Source organism: Oncorhynchus gorbuscha, linkage group LG06, assembly GCF_021184085.1.
Source record: "Oncorhynchus gorbuscha isolate QuinsamMale2020 ecotype Even-year linkage group LG06, OgorEven_v1.0, whole genome shotgun sequence".
Lineage (NCBI taxonomy): Eukaryota > Metazoa > Chordata > Actinopteri > Salmoniformes > Salmonidae > Oncorhynchus > Oncorhynchus gorbuscha.
In genome coordinates this window covers 18,280,023-18,294,860 of record NC_060178.1, presented here as the reverse complement: position 1 = coordinate 18,294,860, position 14,838 = coordinate 18,280,023, and the positions used below count along the sequence as shown (strand labels likewise).

General features: G+C 43.3%; 1 protein-coding gene across 1 annotated transcript in view; it reads left to right on the top strand.

Annotated features, from left to right (window-relative positions):
* Nucleotides 1-10,143, top strand: part of LOC124037643 (potassium voltage-gated channel subfamily KQT member 1-like) — a 345,000-nt gene extending 334,857 nt beyond the window's left edge. Inside the window, exon 19 of the mRNA XM_046352566.1 lies at nt 9,332-10,143. Coding sequence (XP_046208522.1) covers nt 9,332-9,508 — 177 coding nt within the window. The 3' untranslated portion in view covers nt 9,509-10,143. The remainder of the gene's footprint in view (nt 1-9,331) is intronic.
* Nucleotides 10,144-14,838: the final 4,695 nt, after the last annotated feature.

Below are 14,838 nucleotides of genomic sequence, written 5' to 3'. Positions count from 1 at the left end.
TGGGGTTATGGTTGTAGTTGAGACTTGGGTTGGGGTTATGGTTGTAGTTGAGACTAGGGTTATGGTTATGTTTGTAGTTGAGACTAGGGTTATGTTTATGGTGGTAGTTGAGGCTAGGGTTGGGGTTATGGTTGTAGTTTGAGAATAGGTTATGGTTATGGTTGTAGTTGGGACTATGGTTAGAGTTATGGTTGTAGTTGAGACTAGGGTTATGGTTGTAGTTGAGACTTGGGTTATGGTTATGGTTGTAGTTGAGACTTGGGTTATGGTTATGATTGTAGTTGAGGCTAGGGTTGGAGTTATGGTTGTAGTTGAGACTAGGGTTATGGTTGTAGTTGAGACTTGGGTTATGGTTATGGTTTTAGTTGAGGCTAGGGTTGGAGTTATGGTTGTAGTTGAGACTATCATTAGAGTGATGGCTGTAGTTGAGACTAGGGTTATAGTTTTAGTTGAGGCTAGGGTTGGGGTTATGGTTGTAGTTGAGACTAGGGTTGGGGTTATGGTTGTAGTTGAGACTTGGGTTATGGTTTTAGTTGAGGCTAGGGTTGGGGTTATGGTTGTAGTTGAGACTTGGGTTATGGTTTTAGTTGAGGCTAGGGTTGGAGTTATGATTGTAGTTGAGACTATCATTAGAGTGATGGCTGTAGTTGAGACTAGGGTTATAGTTTTAGTTGAGGCTAGGGTTGGGGTTATGGTTGTAGTTGAGACTAGGGTTGGGGTTATGGTTGTAGTTGAGACTTGGGTTATGGTTTTAGTTGAGGCTAGGGTTGGGGTTATGGTTGTAGTTGAGACTTGGGTTATGGTTTTAGTTGAGGCTAGGGTTGGGGTTATGGTTGTAGTTGAGACTAGGGTTGGGGTTATGGTTGTAGTTGAGACTTGGGTTATGGTTATAGTTGAGGCTAGGGTTGGGGTTATGGTTGTAGTTGAGACTTGGGTTATGGTTTTAGTTGAGGCTAGGGTTGGAGTTATGATTGTAGTTGAGACTATCATTAGAGTGATGGCTGTAGTTGAGACTAGGGTTATAGTTTTAGTTGAGGCTAGGGTTGGGGTTATGGTTGTAGTTGAGACTAGGGTTGGGGTTATGGTTGTAGTTGAGACTTGGGTTATGGTTTTAGTTGAGGCTAGGGTTGGGGTTATGGTTGTAGTTGAGACTAGGGTTGGGGTTATGGTTGTAGTTGAGACTTGGGTTATGGTTTTAGTTGAGGCTAGGGTTGGAGTTATGATTGTAGTTGAGACTATCATTAGAGTGATGGCTGTAGTTGAGACTAGGGTTATAGTTTTAGTTGAGGCTAGGGTTGGGGTTATGGTTGTAGTTGAGACTAGGGTTGGGGTTATGGTTGTAGTTGAGACTTGGGTTACGGTTTTAGTTGAGGCTAGGGTTGGGGTTATGGTTGTAGTTGAGACTAGGGTTGGGGTTATGGTTGTAGTTGAGACTTGGGTTATGGTTTTAGTTGAGGCTAGGGTTGGGGTTATGGTTGTAGTTGAGACTAGGGTTATGGTTATGTTTGTAGTTGAGACTAGGGTTATAGTTATGGTTGTCGTTGAGACTAGGGTTATGGTTATGGTTGTCGTTGAGACTGGGGTTAGGGTTATGGTTGTAGTTGAGACTAGGGTTATGGTTATGGTTGTAGTTGAGACTTGGGTTATGGTTGTAGTTGAGACTTGGGTTATGGTTAAGGTTGTAGTTGAGACTTGGGTTATGGTTATGGTTGTAGTTGAGACTAGGGTTAGAGTTATGGTTGTAGTTGAGACTAGGGTTAGAGTTATGGTTGTAGTTGAGACTATCATTAGAGTGATGGCTGTAGTTGAGACTAGGGTTATAGTTTTAGTTGAGGCTAGGGTTGGGGTTATGGTTGTAGTTGAGACTAGGGTTGGGGTTATGGTTGTAGTTGAGACTTGGGTTATGGTTTTAGTTGAGGCTAGGGTTGGGGTTATGGTTGTAGTTGAGACTTGGGTTATGGTTTTAGTTGAGGCTAGGGTTGGAGTTATGATTGTAGTTGAGACTATCATTAGAGTGATGGCTGTAGTTGAGACTAGGGTTATAGTTTTAGTTGAGGCTAGGGTTGGGGTTATGGTTGTAGTTGAGACTAGGGTTGGGGTTATGGTTGTAGTTGAGACTTGGGTTATGGTTTTAGTTGAGGCTAGGGTTGGGGTTATGGTTGTAGTTGAGACTTGGGTTATGGTTTTAGTTGAGGCTAGGGTTGGGGTTATGGTTGTAGTTGAGACTAGGGTTGGGGTTATGGTTGTAGTTGAGACTTGGGTTATGGTTATAGTTGAGGCTAGGGTTGGGGTTATGGTTGTAGTTGAGACTTGGGTTATGGTTTTAGTTGAGGCTAGGGTTGGAGTTATGATTGTAGTTGAGACTATCATTAGAGTGATGGCTGTAGTTGAGACTAGGGTTATAGTTTTAGTTGAGGCTAGGGTTGGGGTTATGGTTGTAGTTGAGACTAGGGTTGGGGTTATGGTTGTAGTTGAGACTTGGGTTATGGTTTTAGTTGAGGCTAGGGTTGGGGTTATGGTTGTAGTTGAGACTAGGGTTGGGGTTATGGTTGTAGTTGAGACTTGGGTTATGGTTTTAGTTGAGGCTAGGGTTGGAGTTATGATTGTAGTTGAGACTATCATTAGAGTGATGGCTGTAGTTGAGACTAGGGTTATAGTTTTAGTTGAGGCTAGGGTTGGGGTTATGGTTGTAGTTGAGACTAGGGTTATGGTTATGGTTGTAGTTGAGACTTGGGTTACGGTTTTAGTTGAGGCTAGGGTTGGGGTTATGGTTGTAGTTGAGACTAGGGTTGGGGTTATGGTTGTAGTTGAGACTTGGGTTATGGTTTTAGTTGAGGCTAGGGTTGGGGTTATGGTTGTAGTTGAGACTAGGGTTATGGTTATGTTTGTAGTTGAGACTAGGGTTATAGTTATGGTTGTCGTTGAGACTAGGGTTATGGTTATGGTTGTCGTTGAGACTGGGGTTAGGGTTATGGTTGTAGTTGAGACTAGGGTTATGGTTATGGTTGTAGTTGAGACTTGGGTTATGGTTGTAGTTGAGACTTGGGTTATGGTTAAGGTTGTAGTTGAGACTTGGGTTATGGTTATGGTTGTAGTTGAGACTAGGGTTAGAGTTATGGTTGTAGTTGAGACTAGGGTTAGAGTTATGGTTGTAGTTTGAGAATAGGTTATGGTTATGGTTGTAGTTGGGACTAGGGTTAGAGTTATGGTTGTAGTTGAGACTAGGGTTAGAGTTATGGTTGTAGTTGAGACTAGGGTTAGAGTTATGGTTGTAGTTGAGACTAGGGTTATGGTTATGGTTGTAGTTGAGACTTGGGTTATGGTTATGTTTGTAGTTGAGACTAGGGTTATGGTTGTAGTTGAGACTTGGGTTATGGTTATGGTTGTAGTTGAGACTTGGGTTATGGTTATGATTGTAGTTGAGGCTAGGGTTGGAGTTATGGTTGTAGTTGAGACTATCATTAGAGTGATGGCTGTAGTTGAGACTAGGGTTATAGTTTTAGTTGAGGCTAGGGTTGGGGTTATGGTTGTAGTTGAGACTAGGGTTGGGGTTATGGTTGTAGTTGAGACTTGGGTTATGGTTTTAGTTGAGGCTAGGGTTGGGGTTATGGTTGTAGTTGAGACTAGGGTTGGGGTTATGGTTGTAGTTGAGACTAGGGTTATGGTTATGTTTGTAGTTGAGACTAGGGTTATAGTTATGGTTGTCGTTGAGACTAGGGTTATGGTTATGGTTGTCGTTGAGACTGGGGTTAGGGTTATGGTTGTAGTTGAGACTAGGGTTATGGTTATGGTTGTAGTTGAGACTAGGGTTATGGTTATGGTTGTAGTTGAGACTTGGGTTATGGTTGTAGTTGAGACTAGGGTTCGAGTTATGGTTGTAGTTGAGACTAGGGTTCGAGTTATGGTTGTAGTTGACACTAGGGTTAAAGTTATGGTTGTAGTTGAGACTAGGGTTATAGTTATGGTTATAGTTGAGACTAGGGTTATGGTTATGGTTGTAGTTGAGACTAGGGTTGGGGTTATGGTTGTAGTTGAGACTAGGGTTATGGTTATGATTGTAGTTGAGGCTAGGGCTAGTGTTATGGTTGTACTTGAGACTATCGTTAGAGTTATGGTTGTAGTTGGGACTAGGGTTAGAGTTATGGTTGTAGTTGAGACTAGGGTTGGGGTTATGGTTGTTGTTGAGACTAGGGTTAGAGTTATGTTTGTAGTTGACACGAGTGTTGGGGTTATGGTTGTAGTTGAGACTAGGGTTGGGGTCATGGTTGTAGTTGAGACTAGTGTTAGTGTTATGGTTGTAGTTGAGACCAGGGTTGGGGTTATGGTTGTAGCTGAGACTAGGGTTATGGTTATGGTTGTAGTTGAGACTAGGGTTAGAGTTATGGTTGTAGTTGAGACTAGGGTTAGAGTTATGGTTGTAGTTGAGACGGGTTATGGTTATGGTTGTAGTTGAGACTAGGATTTTATGGTTATGGTTGTAGTTGAGACTAGGGTTAGAGTTATGGTTCTATTTGAGACTAGGGTTAGAGTTATGGTTGTAGTTGAGACTAGGGTTAGAGTTATGGTTGTAGTTGAGACTAGGGTTATGGTTATGGTTGTAGTTAAGACTAGGGTTATAGTTATGGTTGTAGTTGAGACTAGGGTTATGGTTATGGTTCTATTTGAGACTAGGGTTAGTGTTATGGTTGTAGTTGAGACTAGGGTTAGAGTTATGGTTGTAGTTGAGACTAGGGTTATGGTTATGGTTGTAGTTAAGACTAGGGTTATAGTTATGGTTGTAGTTGAGACTAGGGTTATGGTTATGGTTGTAGTTGAGACTAGGGTTATGGTTATGGTTGTAGTTAAGACTAGGGTTAGAGTTATGGTTGTAGTTGAGACTAGGGTTAGAGTTATAGTTATAGTTGAGAGTAGGGTTATGGTTATGGTTGTAGTTGAGACTAGGGTTAGAGTTATAGTTGTAGTTGAGACTAGGGTTGGGGTTATGGTTGTAGTTGATACTAGGGTTATGGTTGTAGTTGAGACTAGGGTTAAGGTTATGGTTGTAGTTGAGACTAGGGTTAGATTTATGATTGTAGTTGAGACTAGGGTTAGAGTTATGGTTGTAGGTGAGACTAGGGTTATGGTTATGGTTGTAGTTGAGGCTACGTTTGGGGTTATGGTTGTAGGTGAGACTAAGGTTTATGGTTGTCGTTGTAGTTTAGACCAGGGTTATGGTTATGGTTGTAGTTGAGACTAGGGTTAGAGTTATGGTTGTAGTTGAGACTAGGGTTAGGGTTATGGTTGTAGTTGAGACTAGGGTTAGAGTTATCGTTGTAATTGAGACTTGGGTTAGAGTTATGGTTGTAGGTGAGACTAGGGTTATGGTTATATGGTTATAGTTGAGACTAGGGTTAGAGTTATGGTTGTAGTTGAGTCTAGGGTTAGGGTTATGGTTGTATTTGAGACTAGGGTTATGGTTATTGTTGTAGTTGAGTCTAGGGTTAGAGTTATGGTTGTAGTTGAGACTAGGGTTGGGGTTATGGTTGTCGTTGGAACTTGGGTTAGAGTTATTGGTATAGTTCAGACTAGGGTAATGTTGAACCAGGATGGGAACATAAAGCTAGGGTTAGAGCCCTGTAAAAGGAGGCAAAACACTGTAATGAGAAAGGCTTGTCCCTAAACCTAACCTTAACCCTAACTCCAACCTTATCCTTGTTCAGAGCTCTTACCTTAGCCCTAGCCCTAACCTTGTTCAAGATTCTAACCCTGTTCAGAGCTCTTACCTTAGCCCTTACCCTAATCTTGTTCAAGATTCTAACCCTGTTCAGACCTCTTACCTTAACCCTAACCTTAACCTTGTTCAAGATTCTAACCCTGTTCAGAGCTCTTACCTTAACCCTAACCTTAACCTTGTTCAATATTCTAACCCTGTTCAGCCCAAAGAAATTAAATGGTTTCCTGATCCATGCTAAAAACCACAGGAATGCTGATAAGTAGATTACTGCTGGCATGTTTATTACACTGTTATCCACTACATTGCCAAAAGACACTACACACCTGCTCATCAAACATCTCATTCCAAATCATGGGCATTAATATGGAGTTGGTCCCCCTTTGCTACTATATCAGCCTCCACTCTTCTGGGAAGGCTTTCCACTAGATGTTGGAGCATTGCTGTGGGGACTTGCATCCATTCAGCCACAAGAGCATTAGTGAGTTCGGTCACTAATGTTGGGCGATTAGGCCTAGCTCGCAGTCGGCGTTCCAATTCATCCCAAAGTTGTTCGGTGGGGTTGAGGTCATGGCTCTGTGCATGCCAGTCAAGTTCTTCCACACCGATCTTGACAAACCATTTCTGTATGGACCTCGCTTTGTGCACAGGGGCGTCAAACTGAAACAGGAAAGAGCCTTACCCAAACTGTTGCCACAAAGTTGGAAGCACAGAATCGTCTAGAATGTCATTGTATGCTGTAGCATTAATATTTCCCTCCACTGGAACTAAGGGGCCTAGCCCAAAACATGAAAAACAGCCCCAAACCATTATTCCTCCTCCACCAAACTTTGCAGTTGGCACTATGCATTGGGGCAGGTAGCATTCTGCTGGCATCCACCAAACACAGATTGGTCTGAGATGGTGAAGCAGGATTCATCACTCGCCAACGGCAGTGAACTTTACACCACTCCAGACGACGCTTGGCATTGCACTTGTTGATCTTAGGCTTGTGTGCGTCTGCTCGGGCATGGAAACCCAATTCAGGGTCCCGTTGGTAGAGCATGGTGCTTGCAACGCCAGGGTTGAGGGTCCTATTCCCATGGGGGACCAGTATGAAAAGGTAGGCACTCACTACTGTAAGTCGCTCTGGATAAGAGCATCTGTTAAATGACCAAAATGTAAATAATGCTCCGGACGACCAGTTCTTCTGCTGACCTTGCTTCCAGAGGCAGTTGGAACTTGGTAGTGAGTGTTGCAAACGAGGACATATGACAGCACTTGGCAGTCCTGTTCTGTGAGCTTGTGTGGTCTACCACTTTGCGGCTGAGCCATTGTTGCTCCTAGACGTTTCCACTTCATAATAACAGCACTTACAGTTGACCGGGTCAGCTCTAGCAGGGCAGAAATTTGACGATTTGACTTGTTGGAAAGGTGTCATCCTATGACAGTGCCACGTTGAAAGTCACTGAGGTCTTTACTAAGGCCATTCTATTGCCAATGTTTGTCTACGGAGATTGCATGGCAGTGTGCTCTATTCACTTGTTAGCAACGGGTGTGGCTGAAATAGCCGAATCCACTCATTTGAAGGGGTGTCCACATACTTTTGTATATATAGTGTATGTTCTGCCCCCTGACCAGGCAGCGAGTACTCCATTTTCTTAAAACAGCTATTTATGTCATGATAAACCTTGTAGTCTAATCCAGGACTTGTTCTAACTTTTTGTTATTTTGTTTTTTCCTTCTCCTACTTCCTCCTATGACGAGTCTATGATACCTGTGAGTCATTGGTATGGAGTGATCTTATTTGACGTAATTGAATAGGCTTCATCCATGGTTTCATATCTCAAGAACAATGACTGATGCTCAATGTCCTGTTGTACTGTAAAATTGTCATGGCCACTCTCACTAAAAGAGGGAGGAGCCCAATCCTCAACACACAAACATACCAGTGAATGTCAGACAAAATACTGCAGTTCCTCAGTATCAGTTATGACTGGAATGAACGTTGGCAAATGCCTGTCTGTCTGTCTGTCTGTCTGTCTGTCTGTCTGTCTGTCTGTCTGTCTGTCTGTCTGTCTGTCTGTCTGTCTGTCTGTCTGTCTGTCTGTCTGTCTGTCTGTCTGTCTGTCTGTCTGTCTGTCTGTCTGTCTGTCTGTCTGTCTGTCTGTCTGTCTGCCTGCCTGCCTGCCTGCCTGCCTGCCTGCCTGCCTGCCTGCCTGCCTGCCTGCCTGCCTGCCTGCCTGCCTGCCTGCCTGCCTGCCTGCCAGCCTGCCTGTCTGTTGTGTGAGATTCCATGGCTCTTTCATGAACTATGATGTACACATAACCTCTCCAACTTTATCGGAATCCATTACCATTACCACTTATCTCAATGATTATTACATTTATAAATCAGGTTAACAAGTAGTGATAAGTTAAGCCAAAGATCATTAATTCCTGAAAGTATAACTACATAACTTCAATGTCAAGACAGAGGGCAGGATGATAAAGATCTGTAAAAAAACTATTTGATGTTTAGAAAGTGTCGTGGAAATTTCCTGTATTTACCAAATCATGAGAGCAAACAACAGAAGGTGTGTGCGCGCAAGCGTGTGTGTCTGTGTGTCGGCAGACAGCCTGGCTTGTTTACCTCTGCCATACAGGGCGTGTGCGCTGATCTGTACACACAGGGGTTAGAAAAACTAAGGAGGTTCCCTGCTTGAGATGCCTCTGTCTGTTGGGTGACAGACACACCTGTGTTTACAGTTGAGTCCCTGGTGTGTGTGTGCATGCGTTTGTGCGTGTGCATGCGTTTGTGCGTGTGCATGCGCGTGTGTGTGTGCACATGCGTTCATGTGTGTGCATGCATTTGTGCGTGTGCATGCGTGTGTGTGTGTGTGTGTGTGTGCATGTGTGTACTTAAAGCCCTCCCTCCTACTCCTGGATCATTGAGCCGGGCTAGCTGCTTTAATGAGTGGCTTCTGCAGGTATACCATGACAGACAGACAAACATGTTATTATACACTAGAGGTCTGTCATTGGGATGGGGCCATATTATAATAATAATACATTTTATTTGAAGCGCTTTTCACCAAACCCAAAGCCACATAAGTATATAAAAGAATAAGGACAGACTAATCAGGAAGTGAACTAGAGGGAGGATAAAAGTCAAGATGACAAATAATCTGGATAAGCCTGTGTGAAGAGGTGTATCTTTAGTGTGGACTTGAATATGTGTATTCGGTATTGGAGGCCTGGCAGACAAAAGAAAGGCTGAAACTCGGTGACACTGCTCAAATGCTTCACCCATTTAAATGTCCTCACTGACTGACTTTAGTCTTGCACATATAATTATGACAGCAGTATATCTCTACAGTCACGAATGTAGATAACATGTTTCAAGTTTCACGTTGTATTAGTCGTATGTACAGGAGACACATGGTAAGACCATCCAATTAAATGCTTACTTGCAGGTTCCTTCTCAACAATGCAACAACAATAAGAAATAGTCAAAAATAAGAATAGGAACATAAAGTAAATGGCTCAGTAGAATAGACATTTTAACATGACCCTCCCTGTTGTTTATGAAATGTCCTTATTATAGTCACCCATCTATAACCTAAAACATGTATCTTTGTTTGCTGTGTGTTGTATAAATAGATGGACCAGATGAGCCATAAGATGGAGGCGGTGCTGAAGATCTTGGTGGACCAGTACAAACCCAAGGCAGAGCTGCTCCAGAGGGCCCCAGCCCCTCCACTCCCAGCCCCCTACAGCTCTCGCATCAGCATCATGAGGCGTCAGAACATGGGCGTCAGCTTGGACGAGGGACGGTGATGTCACAGTGGGCAGACAGGCGCCAGGGATGGAACCGCCAGGAACTAGTATGACCAACCGTGAGATATCAGTTGCAATGAGAAGATCAATCATTTTAAAATTCACTGTCAGCTGCTTGACCAGGAGGGCACTGACTCCAATAAAGAAAAGGGAGCACTCTTCTTACCTTATTAAAAAGATGGTGTCATTTGGCTACTTTTGCCCTCTGTTTTATAACCCCCAAAACGTTTACATCACTGTCTTTGACCGCTGACCTTAGAGAGAGAACGTGAACAACTCAGCTCCTGCTTCTGTTCTCCTCTGCTGAAGAGTTGTGCTTGTCTGAAAGTGAGGGCTATAGAGAACTATGAGAGGGGACATGGCAGCAGTTTACTAACAGCTAGAGACGTACGGTGATGCCGTCCATCCTCCCTCCCCCCATCATGGTGAATGGGCATACGGGGTCCTCCTCTTCTTCAGAAGCTTCTTTCTCCCTCTTTAATATCAGCACTATGAAAACATACTACACTCTTTTTTATTAATTTTTATTTTTACCCTCCTTTCTCCCCAATTTCGTGGTACCCAGGTGTTAGTAGTTACTATCTTGTCTCATCGCTACAACTCCCGTACGGGCTCGGGAGAGACGAAGGTCGAAAGCCATGCGTCCTCCAAAACACAACCCGGCCCGCCACAGGAGTCGCTAGTGCGCGATGAGACAATGATATCCCTACCGGCCAAACCCCCTAACCCGGACGACGCTGGCCCAATTGTGAGTCGCCCCATTGACCTCTCCGGTCGCGGCTGGTTGCGACAGAGCCTGGGCTCAAACCCAGAGTCTCTGGTGGCACAGCTAGTACTGCAGTGCAGTGCCCTAGACCACTGCGCCACCCGGGAGGCCCTAAAACATACTAGAGTCTTAGAAAAAAAGGTGCTATCTAGAAGCTTAAAGGGTTCTTTGACTGTGCCCATAGGAGAACCCTTTGAATAACCCTCTTTGGTTCTAAGTAGAACCCTTTTAGTTCCAGGTAGAACCAAAAAGGGTTCTCCTATGGGGACAGCCGAAGAATGCTTTTGGAACCTTTTTTTTCTAAGAGTGTACTGAAACTTCCACAGCATACATTGTAGCGAAAGCATACGGCAATTCCTTTTTGTTTTATAAAATTAGCCGGACACTTTCACTCCTCAGCACATTATCACGTAAGATATGAGAATGTATTCAGCTGTGTTCATTCAGTGAGGCACATCCAAGCACTAAAATATTATTTCCAAGCAAACCATCACACTAATGATATTATTTGGAGATTGTGCAGTCAAAGTGCTAAAGCACTTGCTAAAGGGTACAGCACAGAGAATGAGGAGACCAGCAAAGATCAAATCCTGATCTTGGCACCATTCAAACCAAATTACAGCACCACTATTTCTATATAGCCACCAATTCATCTCACCTTACTGTATTTAGTTGCCGGCGTATGTTTGTTAGTAGTAATCGAGTGACATAGAGAAGGACCAGGAGACTATCTGTTGACTTTGCCCAGGATCTGCCTCTGTTAGTGGCTGGGCCTAGGCTGCTAGAGCAGAGAATAGTGGTGAAACAGCTCTGCAGGAACTAATCTGCCGCTGATTTACGGCTATGGTTAAGCTAATAAAAATAGCAGAACAGTCATGACAAGGCAGAACTCAGTATTACAGAAATACAGTGAGGGAAAGAACAGTATGGAGAGTTATGGTAAGAAGTTAAGGTTGACTCAACACCCCGTGCCAAGATTTTCACTAGGATATTCCAATGAACCACTTCACCCCACCACCCATCCTTCTCAATGCTAAAACACTTTCATTTTCCCTCTTTGGACTTAAACTGCAGTGTGCAATTTGTAATTAATTTGCCCCATTAGAGCACTAATTATTTATCCACCTATTGCTAATTAAGTGCTGAATTCCTAGTAAGGGGAGTTAACAATGTATGTGAGTTGACTAATGAAAAGGACACTGGAAAATGTGTACAATTTAAACAGTAGGCTTTGAATGGCTCACTCCATAATTCAGTGTGAAGGGTCTGAAATATCAGGTTACCTCTAAGAGAGAGAGAGAGAGAGAGAGACAGAGAGAGACAGAGAGAGACAGAGAGAGAGAGAGAGAGAGAGAGAGAGAGAGAGAGAGAGAGAGAGAGAGAGAGAGAGAGAGAGAGAGAGAGAGAGAGAGAGAGAGAGAGAGAGAGAGAGAGAGAGAGAGAGAGAGAGGGACGTACCAAGCTTCAGCTTCAGCTTTGACTTTAAAGCCCTTTAAAGCGTTGAATATAATTAATGTCTTTCTTTTTGTTCTCACTCCATGTATTTGTCGTACGGCCAGGACCCAGCTGGGTTTAGCCAGTTGAAAATAGAAAACAATAACTAAGCTATGTGTGCAATCCCTTCCATAATTATAGTGTGCACATTCCTCGAAAGATGGCAACACAAAGGAGGGGTGAAACGAGAGAGAGAGGGGAGGAAGAGAAAAACACTGAACAGAAATATAAACGCAACATGCAACAATATTACTGAGTCACAGTTCATATAAGAAAATCTGTCAATTTAAATAAATAAATCAGGCCCCCATTTATAGATTTCACATGACAGGGCAGGGGCACAGTCATGGGTGGGCCTGATAGGGAATAGGCCCAGCCACTTGGGAGCTAGACCTACCCTCTGAGGTGCCAGGCCCAGCCAATCAGAATGAGTTTTCCCCACAAAAGGGCTGTATTACAGACAGAAATACTTATCAGTTCCATAAGCTGTCCGGGTGGCTGGTCTCAGACGGTCCCGCAGGTGAAGAAACTGGATGTGGAGGTCCTGGGCTGACATGGTTACACGTGGTCTGCGGCTGTTAGGCCGGTTGGACATACAGCCAAATTCTAAAAAAAACGACATTGGATTCGGCTTATGGTAGATAAATTAACATTCAATTCTCTGGCAACAGTTCTGGTGGACACTCCTGCAGTCAGAATGCCAATTGCATACTCTCCCAAAACTTGTGTTGTGTGACAAAACTGCACATTTAGAGTGGCCTTTTATTGTCCCCAGCACAAGGTGCACCTGTGTAATCATGCTGTTTAATCAGCTTCTTGATATGCCACACCTGTCCGGGTGGCTGGTCTCAGACAATCCCGAATGTGAAGGAGCAGATTATTTTTGCAAAGGAGATATGCTCGCTAACACGGATGTAAACAAATTTGTGCACAACATTTTAGAGAAATAAGCTTTTTGTGTGTATAGAACATTTCTGGGATCTTTTATTTCAGCTCATGAAACATGAGACCAACACTGTTGCGTTTATATTTTTGTTCAGTATGTTTTATTATTTTGCTGTGGTTGAAGATGTGGAATATGTATTTTATATAACAGGCTGCTTTTTAAAGCCAGTTTCTTTGAGATAAGTGCTTCACATACTGGCTGTCTGACCAGTCTCCTGTACAGTTTTATAAGAGTTGTAAATAGCAACATTGACTTATCATGTGGAACGAACGATCAACCTGGGAATACTCCTGGTCTGCAGAGTGATGATGAGAAATAAAGAGAAGTGTTGTAAAATGGATTGGAATGACTGTAAATTATATTCACAACCCTCTGTAAATCTGGTGTAAATAAAAATCCATTTCATTTTCTGGGCTCTCCTTGGGCTCAGTGTGTCTTGATTACCAGTTAGTCTCTAATTTCCTTTCCTTGGATTCAACTCTTCTCTCTTGGCTGTCTGTTCGATTTGCAGGCCACATCAGGTCAAGGTAAGCCATATCCTCTCAATTTTTTTACACTGCAATCGGGACAGAGAAAAATAAATATTTTTTTGTTGTTGCCGTGCATACTTTGAACTTCAATATTCCATAACCATTGAGGAGCGAGGGAGGCATGTGGGAGAAAGACAGAGAGACAGAGAGAAAGAAAGAGAATACGTCTCAAATTACCACTCAATTATATTTCCCTTCAAAGGCCAAGAAATACTGGGGATGTCCCAAAAACAGCACGGCCAGAGCGGGGAGAGAGAGGTCTCTAGGGAGGGGTGGATAGAGGGGAGAAGGGCAGGAGAAGGCTGACTGGGAGGGGGTGGAGGGAGTAGAGGAGCTGCCCAGAGCCATTTTCAATTACCCAGAGAGCCTTGTCTCCACAGCCCAGCCATGGTGTTATGCTGCCTTTGTCCTCCCCTGGTTTATATCGCGGTCTCCCCCTGGTCTAGTTGCTGTTTACTGAGCCAGCTCAGCTCTATACCACTGAGATCCTGCTACTTCACTTTCATCTTTGACTCCCCACTTCAAACGACGGTTTGATGTCAGAAGAACACAAGAGCAAGAACACAAGCTAAAAGGGAGCATCAAGAGAGAGCCAGGAAGAAAGTTGAATAGAATGTAGCTCTGTGTGGTCAGTGAGACATGCTAGTCAATACCTCCATATATACCCTATACCCTCATATATACCCTATTCCCCCATATATACCTTATACCCCATATACTGTATACCCTATACCCTCATATATACCATATACACTCACATACCCCCTATACCCCCATATATACCCTTATATACAGTGCATTCGGAAAGTATTCAGACTCCTTCCCTTTTTCCACATTTGTTTTCACTTTCCGAATGCACAGTACACCCTATACTCCCATATACCCCATATATACCCTATACCCTCATGTATACCGTATTCCCTCATATATACCCTATATGTCACATTCTGACCATAGTTCTGTTATTTTATTCTTTGTTTTAGTATGGTCAGGGCGTGAATTGGGGTGGGCAGTCTATGTTGGTTTTTGTGTTCGGCCTAGCATGGTTCTCAATCAGAGGCAGGTGTCGTTAGTTGACTTTTGGTTTGTGGGTGTTTGTTTCCGTGTGAGTGTTTGGGCCACACGGTACTGTTTCGGTTTTGTACATTTCACGTTTATTATTTTGTTCCAGTGTTCAGTTGTGTTTTTGAATAAATCAATATGGACACTTACCACGCTGCATTTTGGTCCGATCCTTACTCCTCCTCAGACGAAGAGGAGGAAATCCGTTACACTATACCCCATATACTGTATAACCTATACCCCATATATACCCCAAACCCTAATGTATACCCTATACCCCATATATACCCCAAACCCTAATGTATACCCTATACCCCCATATATAACCTATACCCTCATATATACCATATTCCCTCATATAAAACCTATACCCTATATATACCCTAAACCCTCATACAGCGAGGGAAAAAGTATTTGATCCCCTGCTAATTTTGTATGTTTGCCCACTGACAAAGAAATGATCCGCCTATAATTGTAATGGTAGGTTTATTTGAACAGTGAGAGAGAGAATAACAACAACAAAAATCCAGAA